Source organism: Cavia porcellus, unplaced genomic scaffold (assembly GCF_034190915.1).
Source record: "Cavia porcellus strain 051 isolate PalLab524CR breed Dunkin Hartley unplaced genomic scaffold, mCavPor4.1 scaffold_6, whole genome shotgun sequence".
Lineage (NCBI taxonomy): Eukaryota > Metazoa > Chordata > Mammalia > Rodentia > Caviidae > Cavia > Cavia porcellus.
The window spans coordinates 10,446,007-10,466,470 of record NW_026947489.1 but is presented as its reverse complement, the minus strand read 5'-3'; the positions used below and the strand labels follow the sequence as shown (position 1 = coordinate 10,466,470).

Here is a 20,464-nt window from a genome sequence, read left to right as displayed (position 1 = left end):
CATTTCTTGGGATTTATCATGACGAGATGCTCTGGGAGAGCAACAAGAAACACACAAGAATGTTTACCTTAGCATTCTCTATAGTAATAGAAAAGCACAAAGCACTTAAAATGCTCCATTAGGAAACTGTCCACGTGGGTTACAGTAAGCAGATCTAGAACTGTAGAATATCATAGTCATCAGAGCTAGTGTTGATCCGTATTTACCAACTTAAAAGCATATCCATTATGTATTCTCCAGTAAAATGTAGCTTATAAAAATGTTTTGTTATCTTCTGCACACGAAAATTGTATAGTCAATCTATATTCATGCACAGAGAGATACCAAAAAGATAGTCATTAAAACGTCAGTGCTACTTAACTCTCGGGAGACAGACAGTGAGTGATTTTTCATTTCTTATTTATAGTTTTCTAAATTTCTCAAATTTTCTTCTATAAAACTATATTATATTTACGCCAGAAAATGCTAACTTAAAAATGATAAGTACAGGTAGCAGTGAGAAAATATTCTTATAGCTTAGAATCCCATATGAAAATATAACCCTATCTTGTACAGTAGACAGAACAGCAGATATTTTTAAATATTCATCTTTAAAATATTTGTTAAGAGTACTTGAAACTTTGCTTTCGTGGGGAAATTTTATTTTCAAAATACATAATGTAAGATAGCAATCCTCCTTCCATTGGCTCCCACCCCAGAATCTTTAATTCAAAAAGGTGTTACGATTCCCAGAGCACCCACAGGAAACCAAACAATGTGAGAAAAGATCAAAAAAGAGGTCTATTTTCAACTCAGTCATCAGATATGTGTAAAGTTAGTTTTATTTGTATATTTTAGGTATGCATGATGATCGCATCTGTCACAGGGCTTTGAACCTGTACATGCTGTACCTCAGTTCTCCTTTGTTCTCCAGCCCCCTCCCCTCCCATCAACCCCTCTTGTCCTTATTTACCAAGGTTCTATTTCCAATTTTTCCCTGCTATCCTTTTTTCTTTTCCTTTCCTTCCTTCCCCCTCCCTTATTCCCCTTCCCATTTGAACATTTGCTTCCTATTTCCCAATATCTATTATACATTTGGTCCTGATTTACCCTTTTGGTTTCTCACACCAAAAAAGCAACATAATAAGTACATGTGTGTGATTTATTTAAGGGTATGGTCTCAAAGTGCAGCCATAGAAATATCTCAAGTTTATCCTTCTTTATGGCAGAGTAGTGCTCCATTATTAAAAAAAAAAACAGCTAACAACAAACCATATCTTCTTTATCCCAGCATCCAATGATGGGCATTTGCATTGTTCCCAACATTCAGCGATTACAAATTGTGCTGTTATAAACATGGGTGTGTGTATATCACTCTGGTGTGATGCTTTTAATTCTTTTGGGAAGATGCCAAGAAGGAGAAGAGTAGGGTCAAATGGAATCTCTACTCCTAGCTTTTTGAAGGATCTCCAAACTGATTTCCACAGTGGTTGTACCAGCCTGCACTCCCACCAACAGTGGAGAAGGGTTCCTTTTCCCCCACAGTGCCACCAGCATGTGTTACTGGTTGATTTCTTGATAACTGCCATTCTTTCTGGGGTGAGATGGAATCTCAGCAGTTTTAATTTTCATCAGTTATTTTTCACTCAAAGGAATTAATTGGAAAAACTAAAAATACTTTTCAGATCTATAGCCCTGATGGCCTCAATGAAATAAAATATGGACTAAACAATTTCTGACCTTGAGCACTTCCATAATGGTGGAGAGGCTTAAACACAGGAAGAAGTCAGGGGTTGTTTTGTGCCCAGACCCAGTAAGGTTATAGCTGGCAGCAAATCTAATCTTGGGGAGGGGGGACAGATTAACAGGCGACCAAATAATACCTGGCTCCCTTTTGACCCTTAATGAGCTTTGGGTGTAATGAGTTATCATTATCTTTGCAAATATCAGACTTTACTTTTGCAGAAATAACTTTGGTGCTAGAAGGAGGCTCTGAAATGTTTGATTTTTAAGAAATCACTTTGTTGAAAGACTTAGATCCCGGAAGATAAAGAATCAAAAACAAGGGTCAGAAATTTGCTCGCTGCTTTCCTAAGCAGTCTTCCTGGCTGGGGCAGTGTGTCTGTTCACGTCTCACCTGTGGCTGCTTTTGAACTACACTGGCAGAGGGCAGTAATTGTTACAAAGATCACACAGCCGGTAAAGTCTAATATTCACCGCTAGACTCTTCACAGAAAAAGTTTGCTTGCTTGTAGGTTTAGAATCTAAAGTCACACACTTTCAAAATGACTAGATTTTTATTCCCACCTAACTTAGCCGAGAATCCTCAGACGATGCTATTGATATTTGGGCAAAAAAATAAAATCATCATTTTTCTTTTTCATATTCACAAAGGATGTGTGCTAAGGTAGAACAGAGCAAGTCTTCTGTTTCCACAGCTGCCTATAAAGGTCATGGAGGAGTAAAACAGCAAATACAAACACCAAGATGGTTTAATTTGGACAACTGCTTTAAAAGGAAGTCGAATTCAAAGCTTGGTAGTCAGGAGTCTACATGTGAAAACAGAAAATGATAAGAAAGCATGCTTTAGTTTACACAGCAACCATCCTTTGTCTCCTGAGATAAGATGCTAAACGAAAGCAGGGTTTGGAATGATGAACTTTTACTAAGTAGCTTAGCCAAAACCACAACATAGGACTTCATTGTTATTCTGTGTCCCATTTTAGGTACCAAAATTGTCTCAATACTTGTCTCGCAGAGAAAATTTTTTGGAAAAAAAAAAACATAGGATAAGACACAGGTCAGTCATTTCCAAGTACCGAGTCAGTAACAGAAAAGGTAAACTGTGACCTCAGCGCCTGCACGTACGAAGTCTGGCCACAAACAAACAGATGTCTTTGAACCTTGGTTTCTTGATCTTAACTTGTGTTTGGAAGGGCTGTTGTGAGACCAAGTAAGATTCCGGTGAGAGCGCTTTGCAAACAGAAGCAAGCCATGCGGAGAGGTATTCCAGACCTGTGCACAATCCTTTCTTTTGTTTTTCCTCCCAGCCTGCATGCTCGGTGCAGGAGCCCAGGGTGTCCTACGGAAGTGGCCTCAGCTGTGGTCTCCGCCCTATGCTCCATCACCCATGATGTGCAATGTGAAGCGAACAGGCACAATCACCTCAAACCAACTGAAAATACTGTGCAGGCGAGGTAGGCTTTTTTATCAAACTGAACCTTAAAATATTTTTAGAATAGTTTAAGAACAATATATATCATTTTAAAAGTAAGAAAAGATAGGTAAATTTTAAAAATTTGAAATATATAGAATTAGGACCCTTACCCTATATAAACAAAAGCTCAAATGGACTAGAGACCTAAATTAAAAACCAAATTTTGAAATATTTGAGAGAAAATACATAAAAAAGCATGACTTTAGGCCGAAAAGGATATCTCAGCGAAAAGTAGAGATGTGAACATAAAATAGGTAATTTGGTCACAGTAACAAAATAAATCAAAACTCCTGATATCAAGATATGAAGAATATCTACAAATTTATCTTTTAAAATGCAAATAGTCCAGTAGAAAATGAGTAAAAGATGTGTATGGGGACTTCACAGAATAAGAATCCCAAATATTTAGGTAACAAGTGAAAAGATATTCAACCTTACCATCAAAGAAATACAATTAAAGAAACCACGACATAGAATTTCGCATCCCTGTGATTGGGAACGATAAGAAGCCTGACAATATCAGATGGCCTCAAGGATGTGGAGAAACGAGAATTTATGCATCGTGTTAACAAGGGCATAAACTGTGGGCAGTGTTTGGAAAAATCGGGTAAGATTGAGGACATGGGTACTGCTGGGTACACAATCATAAACCTCAGAGGCAGTCTTGCGTATGTGTGGAAGACATGCACATAACAACGGTAAAGGATTGTTATTCTGCTAATGCTTTATTGTGAAATTGTTTTAACTTTTTTTTCAATTTCAAAAAAAAAATAAGGAATGCTAATAGGCCAGGGCATGCAACTCAGAAGTAGAGTTCTTACCTTGCCCTGAATCCCCCAACACCACGAAAACAAAAATAGATAAGAAAAAGAAAAAAAGAAGAATGAGCATATAAATAGTCCTTACAGTAATAAGGCAATTCACGTGTTCACCTTCATGAGAATGGATAGTTAATGTAGGGAAAAGCAGACAATTAAGCATTATCTATGAGGAAGTTTAAAAAGAAATGCTGAGAGCTGCTGATAGGATACACCTTAAACACACTGTGTTCCCAAAGGTGAGCTGCACGGGGAAAGGGGTACACACAGTTCAAAAACACGAAAAGCAACACATTCTTTATGGCTATACACCGATACCGTAAAGGTACAACCACATGCCGAGGAGTGAAAGACACTAAATTCAGCAAAATAATTGCCTGTAACATAGGGGAGCAAACAGGATTGGGGAGGATGCATAACAGGCTTTATGTATCTCACATTCCCTATGTTGTAACCGTGGTGCTGTGTTCACAGGATTTGCATAACAATGCCTGTGTGTGCACAGAATGTACACAGTGAAACAGCTGCCTCGTGCCATTCTGGGGTCCTGGCCTGGGCACAGCTGAAAATGCAGGCCATCAAGCTAAGGCTGCCCACAAAGAACCTTGCGAAACTCACCGGGAGTACCCTGTCCTCTTAACAGAAAAGGTAAAACAGAAAATAAAGTTACTTTAGTACCACAATATATTTAATAAAAAGGGAATTGAAAGAGAGCACTGTGTCAAGAAATAACTAAATTACAGTCCTACCTCCATCTCCAACTCACTGAAAGCATCAGTCAATTTCAGGTAATCTTGTCTGTTCCCATTTTACCAGACGCATGTTTAGGGTGGTGATATTCTCTCCTCCCCATTTCTGCCTACCTTCGGAGGATGCTTAGAGGATTTCTATCTGCTGTGTCTACCCAGTCCGGCAGCTTTAGAAAACAGAAGATGGGGCTGGGGGTTTAGCTCAGCGGCACAAGCGTCTGCCTTGCAAGTGTGCGGTCGTGAGTTCGATCCCTGGTACCGATAAAAAGGAAAAAGACAAAAAAAAAAAAAAAAAAAAAGAAAAGAAAAGAAAAGAAAACATAGAAGACGGACAAAAAAGAGAGAATTTGGAATAACTGCATGTGGCAGTGTTAATTTGACAGGTCCGCAGCTTAAACCAAGGCATATTTTACTGAATGAAGATGGATCCACAGCAGTTCCACAGAGCATGTGACCACGTCTCTTCTCAGACAGGTTTCAGGGGATCTCACCGGGATGGAGACCAGTTTTAATATGCAACACAAAAGTGCGACCTCCTTTGTTCTATTCTGATAGATTGAGGAGTGACAGGGTTTGCTCTCAAAAATCCCAGAATTTGGCAGGAACGTGGGGCGAGGAGAGGAAAGCGGGTGTGGGCAGGAATGTCAGTGATGATTAGGCTCTGCTGAGAAACCAGCCCTAAAAGAAGACAAGTGGGATTTTCTAGAATCGAAAAGATTTGCATGTGGATCTCTCTACATACAAGGAAAGGATTTGCCACTGAGCGCATTTCGAGAATTCCATTCTGCATTAGTGAGCCGGGTCTGTTGTGCGGTCAGCAGCCTGGAGGCTAGCGCCTGACAGGCTGGGGCTGTGCACCGCGGCTCACCCTCTGTGTGACCTTGGGATGGACAGCGCTTTTTTAAACCTCAGTTGCTTCATTTGCAATGGGAATCCAAGTGTCCACATCTCTGGAGTGAGCACAGATGAAATGGACAAAGTGTGCAGAGAGCTTAGCAAGATGGTCAGTGCTTGGCTACTGTGGTTTTTCTTTCTTTTCCTTCTTCCCTTTCTTCTTCCCTCTCTTCCCTTTCCTCCCCTGTCTTTCTTCCCTTTTCTTTCATTTTTGAGGCCCCCCCACATTCTTAGATGTTTAGTAGGGGCCTGTTTGATCTTTACAGCACCCTCTGTGAGCATCTCTATTTGAACACTAACGGGGAGGAGAAGCTGGGGTCTTGCCCAGGTTCGTATCACAGAGTTGTTTAAAACCCACTTGAACCCCAAAGCCCACGTGGTTAAACAAACAAGGCTGTTGATTCTTGCACAGCCTAGAAATAGCTGGCGGTGTTCTGTTGATGCTCTGACGAAAGACGAGTGTTTATTTATACCTGTGTTAGCTCGGCACAGCAATGCATTCCAAGTCTGCTCATGTTTGCTGGTGACTTCCTGCAGCTGACTTCAGGTGTACACGAGCTCTATTCACTGCCCGAAGTTAATGAACTACTGTTGAATGGAGCACTGCTAAGACAGAGGTGGAGGAGAGGAAAGAAGCTTCCAGGGCTGCAGCAGGGATGGAGGGCGGGGCATGAGTCACCCTGGGGCAGTTCCATGTGAGCCCAGGGAGAAAGGCACCGGCAGCCCTGCTGGGCACCATAAAAGGACAGGCAGAGGGAGGAAGAGTGTATGCTAAAAAATAGCCTTTTACAAGGGACATAACCCTCAGAAAGATGCCTACGAAGTTATCCCAGCCTTTCACTTCTAAACCGGCCCAAGGAAAGGCCGTTATGGTTCAAGAGAAATTGCAAAGCCCAAAGCCTTCTTTTAAAGAGGAAACATTTCACATTTCAATGAGGAAATAAAGCAAACTCACTGAATGAAAGGCATGCATTTTATATATGTACGTTCCAGTGAAGATGTCAGGATGAAGAACTGGGGTGAAAAGAAGTCGCAAACTTTGTAACAACTCTGCTAAACACAAAAGTAACCAGAGAACAGCTCGCTACACTCAAATTCTGGTTTGTTGCTCAGCACAGAAGCGTACAAGGTCCGCCATCTGCTGGCAAGGTTTGGTACTGCTATTTTGGAAAGCATTCTCGAGGTGCTGCCAGATTCATGGAAAGGGTAATTTAACAATTCTACTTAGAACTAAGCACTGATATATTAAGCCAGATCTCAACAGAGGCAACAAATATAAGATCTAGAACCTCTGATTTGTATATTTACTGCCTTCAAGATAGGATAGTGCCTAACTGTGAGCAGGAAAGAAGATTCTAGATAAAGAAGCTTTCCTAGGCACCCACAGCTCTGTTCCTCCTCCCATGATTTAAGTACAATTGTGTAATGATTCTTCTGGGTCTGATTTCTTGCACTAAACAGCATGTTCCTCAGAGCCAACCATGATATTCATCAGGGAGCAGTCTGACCATTTTCTTTGTATGGACAGATAACAATTTTATGCTGTTTTTGAGACATTTGGGTTGCTTTCCAACGCTAAGTGATCTGCTGTCTTTCAGGAGATGCATGCCTGCCAGATGTATGTCTAGGAGTGAGATTACTGGGCTAGGAGGTACGCAACTGTTCAAATCTAACAGATAATGACAAAGGTTTCATTAAAGTCCCAACCGTACCACGTGAGAGGGTATGTCTGTTCTGGTCCACACTGGATGTTACCAGGTTTTCAAAAAGTGTCAGCAGGACTATCATAGTGTCCTAGACTTCAGTTTCATTTCTCTGACGACTGGTAACAGGGAATGCCTTTAATAAGTGCGTTAGCTATGTCAGTATCCTTTTTTGCGAAAAGACTCTTGATCTTTTTTTTCTATTCACTTGCTTGCTTTTGTTTTAATAAGACATTGGGACTCCTTACAGATTCTAGATATGAGTTCCTTATCTGTTACAAATGGCTTCTTTCTCTCTGTGCTTGCCTGTGGTGTAAAATGTTTAATTTAATTACACAGGACAACATGGCATCCACAAAGAGTGTGATGGCTCCGAGGTCCTTGTACTGTCCACAGGCCATTCATTGATTAATTCAGAATTAGATTATAGTAAGTCAGAGGTGTAAATGACAAGCTCTGTAGGCACCACCAGAAGGAGAGGAAGATAATGTGTAACTTACAAGTTAATGGGTAGGAAAATTGAATGATGAAAATACTTAGATACAATCTAGAAGCCAGCAAGAAAACATGAAGTGGGTAGGATAAAAGGAAACAAACTCAAAGATTTAAAAAACATGAGAAAGAGTATTAAAGTGAAATTGGTATGAAAAGAGGGCAGAACATCAGGCAACACAGAGGACCGGAAAGAACGAGAGCCGCCAAGATGCTGAGGCGAGCAGTGCTGCTGGTTCTCCTCCTTCCCGCACAGCAGCCTCCCAGCATGCACCACAGGGACGGGCAGAGCTCCGAGGAGAGGCAGACGGATTAGCAGTCAGATCGGAGACCGTCACTACAGCATGCGCGTCTTCAAAACAAGGCATCAAATTGGCAAAACACAAAGATACAAGTTTGAAGAACAGAATTAATAAGATCAAACTAATACGGACTTACTAGGGTGTTAAACACAGTAAGTGACAAATATAATCTCCTATCGTATTTGGAACATTCACAAAAGTTGGCGGTGGACTAGGTCACAAAGAAAGCGATAAATTTCAAAGAGTTGATACCATGCAAATATGTTTTTGTTCAGAATGTAATAAAATTAGATAGCAGTAACATCAGAATACCTTGAAAACACATGTGCCTGCAAACTAAAACACACAACATTTGAATAATCTTTGGACTAAAGAGAAATGTCTAAGGTAAGAGATGCTAAGAACTTAATGACACTGATGAGCCCTATGTGCTATAGTACAGAAGACAGAGCTAACACAGGGCTCAGAGGGAAATTTTGGAGAAAACTTTTGATATTTGGATTGGAAACACATTTTAACCAAACTCCCCATTACATATATCAAAAGGTAAATAAATGGGAATGAATTGGATCCTAACAAAATGAAGAATTTCTAAGTCATAAACAACATGAACAAAGTTAAAAATGGAATATCATTAATAACATACAAGAAAATACTGATTACCCATAGGAAGCGCACAGAGAATTCCAAAAGAGAAATAAAGAATACTTGCAGGTTATTCATAGAAAGGGAATCTCAAATGGCTAAGAAGTATAGGAAAAGATATCCAAACTCATTGTTAAGATAAATAGAAACAGAATTTCCCATAATTAGCAAGTTACATGCATCAAATTGGCAACAGGCAGAAAGATGATGGTGCCAAACATTACTGGGGACGTGAGAAATAGAGATCCACCTGCTCAGAAAAAGGAGGTGTCCTTTTTAAATCTTTGAGTTTGTTTCCTTTTATCCTACCCACTTCATGTTTTCTTGCTGGCTTCTAGATTGTAGCAATTGGGGGTGCTCAGTGAATGGGAAGTGTGCTTCCGAGGAAACGCCACCCAAGGGTGTAACCCTCAAACAGGGCCTCACTTAGTTACGGAGGTGAACATTCATGAATATTCATGATAGCACTGGTGGCAGCAGAGATCTGGGGACAAGCTCAGTGTCCACTGCCAGGAGGCGGGTAAATAAAATGTGCCACGTGTACTCTCTGAAGCGCCATGCAGAGGCCGGGAACAAACAGCTCACAGGCAAACAAGGGTCAAAAGGGCCGAGTTGAGAAAAAGTAAGTAACAGAACGAGATAGATACAATTTAACGTAAGTGTAAAGCGGCACATACTAAATGTTATTTATTCATAGATCTGTAGCCAAATAGGTATCTGTGCTGTCAGAGGGAAGAGAAGTGAAAACAAGGAAAATGTTTATTTAAAAAAGGGGTCCACTGTAACCCCAGCACCTGGGAGGCTGAGGCAGAAGGAGCCCCGTGACTTTGAGGTCAGCTTGGGCTATATCGTGAGTCCAGGCAGCCTGAACTACATAGTGAAACCATGTCTCAAAAAATAAAATACAATAAAAATCAAAAGGGGTCCATGGGGACTTGCACGGTCAGATGAACTCTGTGCTTGCTGTCCAAATACCCCAGACAAATAAACAACTGATTACACACACACACACACACACACACACACACACACACACACACGTACATATTTAAAGCTTGAGTCAAGGTTGGTCCTTTCCATTTTCCATCCACATGGAAACATTAGGTGAGTTCACTGGTAATTCTTCTCTAATTTGTTTCTTAGAATGATCCTACTGGTGCTCTGAATTTTCTTGAGAATTAACTTATGCACACAGTCTGGTTACGAAGGTAAAACGAATTCTTGCTTTGGCAGAGGGCAGTCATGTAGGCTACCTGGATCCTGTCTCCCTCAGAGTGGACTTTTTCTGCCTCTTCCCCACTATTCCGTCCTTCCACCCAGCCAGGGCATGCTCTGCCACCCCAGTGCTCTGGGAACTGGCGCACAGTCAGGCCCGTGGACAGGGATAATTGTGTAACTGTTGGGAGCCGCCGACACCGGTCGCCTTACTTGGCGGACGTAGGGCCTGTGGGTGGGAGCGGAGCCTGAGCTAGATTGCCCCTCCCATCGAGTGAGTCAAGTTGGCACCTGCTTCCTGCCCCCTGATTGTGCTGGCGACTTAAACAACCCGCTCTGTAAGATAGTCTGCCTAGCAACAACTGATGTTAGCCAATTAGCCCGCATCGCGCGCTTTGAACTGATTGGTCACTGTCACCCTATAAAAGTGAATGCCTCTCCCGCCACGAGACAGAGAAGCACAGAGGAAGCACAGAGAGAGATAGAGAAAGTCCACCGGCGAGAAAGGGCTGGTGGCAGAGTGGAGGCCTCGCGGGGCCCACGCGGAGATAAATAAAGGCAAGGTTGCACACCGCCAGACTTTGTCGTGTGTCTTTCCTGCCGGCCGGGAGCGACCCCGACATGTAACTACCCAAGGGCCCTGCCTTCTCTTTATACCATGTCTAGCCTGGTTTGTTCGGTGAGCGGGGTGGGCTGGGAACAAAGAAAACTGTCTTATTATCATCGATTCAGATCTGCCTAGGATCATTCTCCTCTGAGGCCTAATTATAAAATCAATCTATTGAAGGCTTTCCGACTGGAGCAGTGGGGTGCGGAGGGTGGGGAGTGAGGGAGGGGGAAGGGAAGGGCATGGAGGCAGAGGGCAGTGAGAGCCAGCAGGCAGAAAGCCAGCCGAAGGAACACCGCTCGGAGACCAGGTCCTCGAGCAGGCACGAGGGCACCGGACACCAAGCGAAGGTGTCACCGATGCACATCTTGCTTGGGGCTGTCCTGACACGACTGGCTTCTCTTGTACTTTTGGAGAGAAGCGGACGAGCTCCGAGGAGATGCCACTGCTGTCCGAAGACAGACTCTGCTGGCCAGGAACCTCCAGCCGCCACGCAAACAACACTCTACACTTGGAACTTACTGTGCAAATGACAATTTGATTCGTGCTTGGACCTCTATCCACTCTTCCTTTATAATCCTTCCACACTGCAGCAGCTCCCTCGAAAGTCTCTCTGCTTTCACCAAATTCTCTGAGGCTTCCTTAAATCTGAATTGTGTTCAGGAAAGAGCTACTCGGCTCCAGATTCTGGGACCTCGGGTCTCCCCTGGCTTTCACGCTGCCTATGCCTCTTCCCCAGGTATCTATTAGATTTTTATTCACCCTGAGAACTGGATGTGAGTGTCACACTAGCGATGTTTCTATGTCTAAAGAATCAGAGACAAAAGGATACTTCTGAAGGGAGAGGAAGGCCCTCCCCATGGTGTGGAAAAGCTCTACAGAACACTTGAAAACATCGGTGTTGTCGTTATACGGCGGTACAATGAAGTCGGTGAGGATGTCTTTGGCTTTTTCTGCATGATGTTTTGCTTGCAGCGAAAATCCTACGGACAAAGGAAACGGAATCTTGGTTTCTTTTCTTTTAAATCTCAGATGGACAAGACTATAGTTCTGCCTGACCCGGGTATCCTGCAGGGCTTCTGCATCCTCTCAAGTAGCGCCTGGACACATATCTGGGCAGCAGTAACTCAATCAAGACTGGAACCACTAGTGTTGTTGACACCAATTACCCATGATAAAAATGTTCCCACAATGGCCTTCTGAGAAATAAACAGAACAAGATGAAATTGAACAGCTTTGAAACCTTACCAACAGCAGACATAAAATATCTTACAAATTACAAAAACCAAATAGAATACACAAATTGCATGCCGGGCAGGAAGTAGGATACTCATGAATCTTAATCCTGGCATTGTGACAGCAATCTTAATAGAATACTAAAAATCCTGGAACCTTTGCCTACTCCTATAATCAGAGTTATTTTAACATAATACAAGCACAGTGGTATCCATGAAAGCTACTCAGGGCTAATTTCTCAGAGCGCCCCAGTGTTCTTCTGCAGGCTTATCAGACTGTGGGAATAAAACTGACGCTGACCTGCTAGGAATCAATGCTTCATCCTTCCCCATACTCATGCCCCTAGGATTCCCTTCCCACTCACATCCACACAGCCTAGCACTGTGTTTTGAATTACACGGACTTGAATCTCAAATCTCTCAAAAGGTGTCAAAATAGGAAGTTAATTCTGCTTTCTCCAGAGCAGAAACAATATACTTTCCAATGGGGGAAAATTGGGCTATGCTCTCTATCTGTGAGAACTCATAGCTTTATGCGTTTTATTTTTCTAGAAAGTACATATTGCTTCAGCCTGCAGGACCATGATTAGTGTTCACTGTTTTTGCAGTCTAAGAAAAGGCCCGGGGGCCGTATGTCCAAAAATGGTCTTTTCCCTAAGAACTTGAACTCAGTGTGCTGGACACAGAGTAGGTTCAGGTCCAGGAACACCAACTCCGAAGTCAGACTGCCTGGGAGGAACTGCCTGCTTGGCCACCGGGCAGGAAATATTGGCCTCAGTTTCCTCCAGTGTAAACAGGGTGATAAAAACCTCTACCTCATGAGATGGTGTACAGACTGAAAAAGGCTATACATGGAAAATACCACAACGCCCTTACTCAGGCATCCTTGTTAAATAGTGGATACTGGTTTTTGTTAAATTGAGAAAGACAACCAGGAAAGGAGTGAGCTGCAAAAGAACATCACTGGAAATCCCCGACTGCAGGGCACTGGTGTTGGGGTGTGAGATTCTGGGTCTGAGTCTCACACTGGCGGCTTATTAACAGCGCAATCTGGGGCAGGATGTGTCCACTGGGATTTGCTGTCTCCTCTTAATCTAGGAAATGGGAGGGGCTAGGTAAGACGCTGTCCAAGGTGGCCTCTGGTGCTAACGATCCTCCACCTAATAGGTAAAACTAGTCTGCACTAAGACGTGAGCACAGTAATTGGATGGCAGCGGTCCGCCTGGCACTGTGGTGTTTTCTACCATGACTGTTTCCTTTATTCACCGGACCACGCTGGAAGTAGGTATCACTTCCATCCTTTGCCGCCACTTTTCAGCTGAAGGAGCTGAGCGCAGGTAGAGATGTGCCCTTGCCTGTAATCTTGTCCTAAGCTGCACAGCAAATGCCACGCCCTGGATGTCTGGTGTTTCTGCCTCCCCTGTATCCATGGATTCTCCCCTCTTCTGCTTTCCCTCTGGGACACTCCACACCTGCATATGCAACCCATGACATCTGGGCAAAGGTAGCTTCTTCCCCAGCACCCGGGGGAGCCAAAAGTCAGCTCTGGCCAGTGACACTGCTCCTTGCCTTTTTTTTTTTTAAAGACAGGGTCTTGCTGTGCAGTTCAGCAGTTCAGGCTGGCCTTGAACTCACTATGTAGCCCAGGCTGTCCTCCAGCTCACAATGATCCTCCTGCTTCAGCCTCCCACACGCTGAGATTGTAGGCATGCACCACCATGCCTGGATATTCCTTGCCTTTGACATAAAACCCTAATCACACCAAGCAGCTCTAACTGGGATGCCCCCAAACCTTGGCATGTTTTAGCGGCAGGGCATTCTTTTTTCTTCTGAGAATGCTTAGAAAGCAAACCTAAAGTTGCTGGCAGCCATGCTGCCCCTGTGTGGGCACAAGTTGGCTAAGAATGAAGCCAATGCCAAGAAAAACAGAGCCAAGTGCTGGAAAAGAGAGAAACTGAATCCTGGTCACACTGTTTGAGCTTCATTATGGCCAGGACCAAAGGCAGTTTTACCTTTGAATTTTTAAGCTGTGTGGGCTCATACGTTTTTCAGTTACAATAGTTTTGGGAACCTTCATGGTCCTGTTGTGGCTACTTACATCAAGAGACTTTCAATCAAGAAAAGTGTGAATGGAGTCCATTCTAAGGCCCTATTTTATGTCTTAGCTTTTTTCTGCAACTCCTTCTGACCTAACAGATTAATCATCTCCTAGGAACCTTGATGTTAAGCTTATAAAAAGATACACCCAAAGGGACAATCTTCCTTTTCTCCTTCAAAGATTTATGTGTTGTACACCTTACTGACTCTCCCTAAAAGGAAATGGGTTATCTGTATTTGGAAAGGAGAATAATTTAAAAAACTGATCCTTCCCGTTAGGTGGGAATCAAACCTGAAAGAACCTCGGAAACCAACCCGCTTACCCTGCCCGCCTGGGATGAACTCACCTTTCATCTGGAGATAGCCTTGGGCCAGGTTCACGTGCGCCTCTGCTAGTCTCCAGTGACAGTCACCGTAGCAAATCCTCGCCAAAGCTACGCAGCGTGCCAGCTCCTGGACAGCCTGTTTATACTGTTAGGACAGTCAAATGAATGCACCAGTTGTTAAGTGTCCCAAAGCACAAAATATACTTTCATTCATTCGACAATTATTTATTAATGACTCGGTGCTAAGAATGGTTCTGAGCACTTGAGATACATCAGAGAACAAAATATACAGCAGATATAAGAAATAAATACATACAGTACACGTAAAGGTGGAGAATATAATGAAATAAAGAAAAATACAGAAGTAGGTTTTCCAGCTGTCCATCAATGAGCAGCTCCTACACGGTCTGCTATAAGTGGATGGTGGTAGTGGTTTTCAAATAACACGCTTGGGGGCTCAGTTTGAAGGTCTCACGAGCAACCTATGACATTATCATAGTTAGTGGGGCCATCAGGACTTTATTAAAGGAGTTAGGGCTACTGAGAAGTAGGGACCCCGTGAGGTCCCAGCTCCTCGAGACTGACTTGCTTTATGACAGTTTAGCCAATAAAACATGGAAGAAATGACACACTGCCAGTTTTTAGGCCCACGCCTCAAGGAACTAATGACTTTCACGTCCTCTCTTTTTTGTCATACTTGGAACCTGGATATGGGTTACATTGTGTCTTTGTCGAATCAATATGTTTAGGTCACAACTTCTGATACCCAAGAATGCAGCCACGTTGGAGACAGAGCCTTTAACGCTTCTGAGAGGTCACAAGTTCACTTCATGAAGATAAAATCAGGATGCTAAGCAGCCCAGCCCATTATTCTGTATTTTTACCCACTCATACATTTTTCCTTTCAAAATAGGCTCATGGCGACCTCTATAAATCTTAATGGCAGCACAGTGCTTATTGTATAGTTGCATCATAACTGAGTTACCTAGTCACCATTGTGGGGCATTTAGGTGTAAAAAAATTTTTTTTTCCATTCTGAATAGCCTGGGAGTAGATCAGGAACCAGGGTTCTTGGAAGCCAGGACTAGAGCACGGAAAGTCCACAATGAACCTGAAAATTTTTGTGCCAGAAAGTAAGAAAGCGTACAGAGAATAAGAGCATGCTCCAGGACTTGCCAGCTTGAAGCCACTCCCACTGGCAAATACCAGCCGACTGAAGCTTCGATGAAATTAATGGGCTGTAACACATCACAGTCCTGTTGTAAAACAGGGCTTCCTGAACCCTTCAGGGTATAAATGAATAATACATAAAGTGTGAAGAAGGAAAAGCTCTTCCCTACGATGAAATACAAACAGAGGTTGCAAACATACTGGAGTCAGAGGCTCGTTATTTGACAGGCATCACAGATAATAACAGATTCCGGTAGGAATCATCTGTGGATGCTAAAGCTTAGGCTTGCGTGTTTCCAGAGTCTCAGTGACTCTCCCCATAAGGTGCTTATTAATTACAAACAGAGAAGTAACTCCACCATGAACAAATCTGTCAGATAGCGCTTTACCCAAGCATTCAAGGTTAGTACCGCCGTGAGGAGACCAGTGAGCAGTCTGTATTTTCTGGTACAAACACGAAGGAGGTCTCTAACATCTTGCCTGCAGTACTGCTGCCCCGAATGTGCAAGTGGAATAAAAGCATGAAGGAATATAACCCAAATTCAAATAAAGAGATATTCTACAAAGTAACTTGAGTGTACTTCTGAGAACTATCAAGATTGTGAGCAGTAAGTTAAGGCCCTGGAGATCAACGGAGACGGAGGAGATGTGGCAGGCTGGACACAGAGATGCGTGCGTTAAAGCCCAGCATCAGGAGGCTGAGGCAGAAGGACAGAAGTTCAAGGCTACTGTGGACTACATAGTGAGACCCTGTTCCAAAACAATAAGAGGGTAAGGCATGGGAGAAACAGTATTCAGTAGGAATTCATGGATTGAACTGTGGAGACTCTGGGTTTAATCCCAAGCACCAAAACACGTTAAAAAAGAAATAAAGCAAATGTTAATATCTGGTGAACTGTTAACTTTAGCAATGTTAAAATTATTCTTTAAAAATCACCAAATATCAAACAGTGTGCAAAGTGAGTTGTACCACATGGATGACTCGCTGACATTTTTAAAGATCTCTCCAGGTACCCAGCATGTGACAGGCAAGAGAATAACTAAACTGATTACTTCTCCAACCCACAGGCTTCCCTCCTCACTGGGAACACCGCACACCCATGCCTGCGTACAGCCTGAGTAGCGTTTCCTCTCTAGAACTCCTTCCCTCAGCCTCTCCGTGTGGGCTCCTTCCAGCTGTCATCGCCTCACACGCCTCCCCAGGCCGGCCTGCCCAAAATGAGCCCACGGTGTTCCTACCCTAGCACTACCGCAATCTCCGACGATCTGGTTTATTTACAGGGTCAGTTGTCCTCGGCCATAAGGACATGTGCCTTGTTCATCCTATTCACTGTTGTACCCCTGGGTTCCTCATCTGGCCCACAGAACCCAGGAATTCTTCATCGGAGAGAAGCACTAAATGCCTTTGGGCATTAGGGATTCGTTCTCTGGCTGAACTCTGGCTGAGGAGGCTGCTGGCTGGCAGCTTGGCTAGCAGATGGCCTGGCGCAGGAGCGAGCACATGCTCAGAGCCAAATTCATGCCCAATTGCCATGATGTTGCTCTTCTTGCTGTACTCACGGCATGTAGGAAGGGCAGGAGCAAGGCGCCCCGACCACCAGGGGCAACCAGGGCCAGGACCTCGACCAGGGCCAGGACCTCGACCAGGGCCAGGACCTCGACCAGGGCCAGGACCTCGACCAGGGCCAGGACCTTGACCAGGGCCAGGACCTCGACCGGGCTCCGCACACCCCTCTGCCTGGTGTTCGCCTCTCCTGCCATCCACGCCTGCTGATTTGCACTGCTACATTCTCAGCCTCTCTCCTGCCTCTGCTGCATCAGTTCAGGCCCTCATCATCCCCTGCCAGAGTGATCACCTGTATCTCCATAACTTCCCTCCTCTACTTACTCTGGGAATGATCATTCTTAAAACTCAAACCTGCTCACAGGTTTCCCTGGTTTATAATCCTAGTATAATCCTGGGTATTCCTCTAGGACCTTTAAACACTTTTGCAGGGCAGTGAGTGCCCTCCAGGCTCCAGCTCTTCCCCACAAAACCTCACTAAAACCTTCATCCCCACAGCTCCTTCTAGGTCTTCAGTCAGACTGCGCTCCCTCTGGTCCGGGGTTCTTACCCATCCACAGTGTTTGGCCAGAATTCTTTGGACACCTCCCTCACCCGACTGTGACCTGGGCAGGCCAAGAAGTGCGCCTCAACTGCTGTCACCTCCAGGATCCTCGCCCACCCTTCTGTCTTGTATCTACCTCACCCCGAGCTGTGTCCACCACAGAAATCATCACACTGCCCACCAGGACCTGCACTCCTGTCTGTCACCTCACTGAACCATACATCCACGCAGGCAGGGGCTGTGGCCTGCATGACCTCCAACACATATCAGGCATACGATGGGTATTTATGAACTAATGAATGGGCAGACAGGGCCTGGCACATCAGGATGAATAAAACCTCTGAGGGGGAAATGGGGGAAAAGATGCCAAAAACAGAGTTCTAAGTTCTGGGGGCACAGAAGCTTCATCTCCCCTGTATTATATTCCAATGGCTAGAGCTGGCACAGGGTAGAAGCCCGGCCAGTATTTATTACTGCCCATGCCAAGCGGTGAGCTTCAGCCCAGAGGTCTTAATTCACTTGTGATCTGACAGAGGCTTTCTCTCACGTACTCTTTTTGTCATAGTCCTGGAGTTAGGAATGTAATCTATTGACTTTCAGTCATTTGTGGTACGGCAGTTCCATTGCCAAAGAACGGCGGGGGAATGGAAAGGCTCCTTACTTGGTGACTGCTGAAGTGGGCCTTGGCTTTCTCCTCACAGAGGTGCAGTTTCTCCCGAGGAGGCTGGAACAGCAGCGTCTGAGGCAGCGGATTCGGGGTCTTTCTAGGATTGATGCTGACGGCAGCAACAACTTCATCTAGGTGGTTGGATATATGGGTTTCCTGTGACTCTTGCATACTTTTATATACATTGTCCTCTGGTTTTGGAATGAAAAATGAAGATGAAGGTGTTAAATAACTTCCATAGTTACACACACACACACACACACCTGCCCTGTGGAAACTGAAGGAAGAAATTAGTTAAGTTTCAACTCTATAATTTCTTTGAAATGAGTAACAGCACATCCCAAAGGTCAAGGTGGCTGGTCGGATTCCTTTAATGGACTGATGAACAGGATCAGCTAAAACAAGTACTCTGTTCACGAGAAAGAAGTCATCAGGTCAGTTGAACTCCAGCTAATCCTGATGCAGAAAGGAAGAGGCCTTAAATAACATGTGAAATAATACAACATTATATGAAGGTACACGCGGGTAAGGTAAAGACACACAGCACTGATGGCGAACCCCTGGCACTCGTGCCGCAGCCGGCTGTTTGTTATCACTGAAAATTCTAAAAGGTTTGCCATCACTAGTATATAGTATAAAGCTACAGTAATCACTAAAATGACAAAATAGAGATTTATAAACAATAAGCCAGCAACAAAGATAAAAATGGAGTTACAGCCTGGCGTGGCGGCACATGACTGTAATCCCAGCACTCAGTAGGCCGAGGCAGGAGAATCACTGTGAGTTTGAGGCCAGCCTGGGCTACACAGTGAGTTCAAAGCTAGTCTGACCTACAGAGTGAGACACCCCTGTCTTCAAAAGGAAAAAATAAGTCGTAAAAATAAGCCAGTTAGAAGAGGAAAAGATGAACAAAAGACAGGTGGAAAGATGTAAAGTAGTAAGAAGACACACATAAATTTAACTACATTAAATGTAAATGGCCTGTGAATCTTCATTGAGATAGAGATTGGCATATTGAATAAAAAAATCTAAATCTAAGTTCGTGTAGCTTACAAGGAATTTAAATACAGACAGACAATTGGGTTAAATACGAGACAATGGAAAATAAAATCTGAAAACTAGTTAAAACCAAACTCAGAGTAAATATATATATAGATAGATAGATATAGATATAGATAAAATCAAGGATAAAAAAATATTATCAAAGGTTTAAAAAAAGTAGTTTAATGATACAGGGATTAATTCATCAAAAAGATACAATCATTCCAAATGTTTATATAGCTATTAACACTTTCAAATCAAAAGTAGATAAAACTATAAGAAGAAATAGATAAATTCTCAATTATAGTGAGTTTACTCAGAAAACCAGTGAGGATACAGAAGACTTGGACCATCAGAATCCTGCACCAATGAAAGAATACATATATTTTTTTTCAAGTGTGCATACTAAGGCATTGTACTTAGTGTCATAAAATGAGTGTCAATAAGCTTATAAGAATCCAAGTCTTATAAAGTGTATCTTCCTCTGCTCACAGTGGATTAAACCATAATCAATAACAGAAAGTTATCTAGAAAGTGTCCAAATATTTGGAAACTGAGAAACAGATTTCTAAATAAACCATGGGTCAAAGAAGAAATTTTTTAAAAAAGTAAATTAAACCTCATTTAAACTAAGTGAGCAGAAATGCACAACATACAAGAATGCCAGGGTGCCACAAAGGCAGACCTTGCTGGAAAGTTTATAACATTAAATACCTGTGTTAGAGGAATACCAGTGTCTCAGACTAATGGCCTTGGTTTACCTTCAAACACAACAACAACAAAGCAAAGAAAATGAAACACAAAATAAACAGAAGAAAATAATAAGTAAACAATATTACTAAACACATCAATGAAATAAAAAATATTATAAAAAAAGTCACTACAATCAAAAAACTGCAGGACTAGATGGGTCCTCCGTGAATTCTGCCAGACATTTACCAAAGCTGGTACACCAAGGCCACACCCTCTTCGAGAAGATGGAAGAGAGAATATTTTGTGACCCCCTCCAGAGCCCTGATACAAAACTAAGATGAATATGCGACCAGAAAAGAAAACTGCAGATCGGTGTGCCTCCAAAATACAGACGCAGAGACTCACAACAACAGTTTAGTAAGTGAGACCCAACAAGTAATGAAAGGGAAAACACATCGTGGCTGAGTGGGGTTTATCCCAATAATGCAAGACTGGCTTAACATCTG

General features: G+C 43.2%; 1 protein-coding gene across 7 annotated transcripts in view; it reads right to left on the bottom strand.

Moving 5' to 3' along the window:
- The window catches only part of Ttc23 (tetratricopeptide repeat domain 23), an 85,425-nt gene that overhangs the window by 46,589 nt on the left and 18,372 nt on the right, over nucleotides 1-20,464 (bottom strand). For all 7 annotated transcript variants that reach the window (XM_063249953.1, XM_063249951.1, XM_063249952.1 and 4 more), the window contains exons 2-5: nucleotides 18,219-18,415; nucleotides 14,301-14,424; nucleotides 11,454-11,604; nucleotides 11,144-11,269 (exon numbers count right to left, since the gene is read on the bottom strand). In XM_063249953.1, coding sequence (XP_063106023.1) covers nucleotides 11,144-11,269; nucleotides 11,454-11,604; nucleotides 14,301-14,424; nucleotides 18,219-18,395 — 578 coding nt within the window. In that variant the 5' untranslated portion in view covers nucleotides 18,396-18,415. The remainder of the gene's footprint in view (nucleotides 1-11,143; nucleotides 11,270-11,453; nucleotides 11,605-14,300; nucleotides 14,425-18,218; nucleotides 18,416-20,464) is intronic.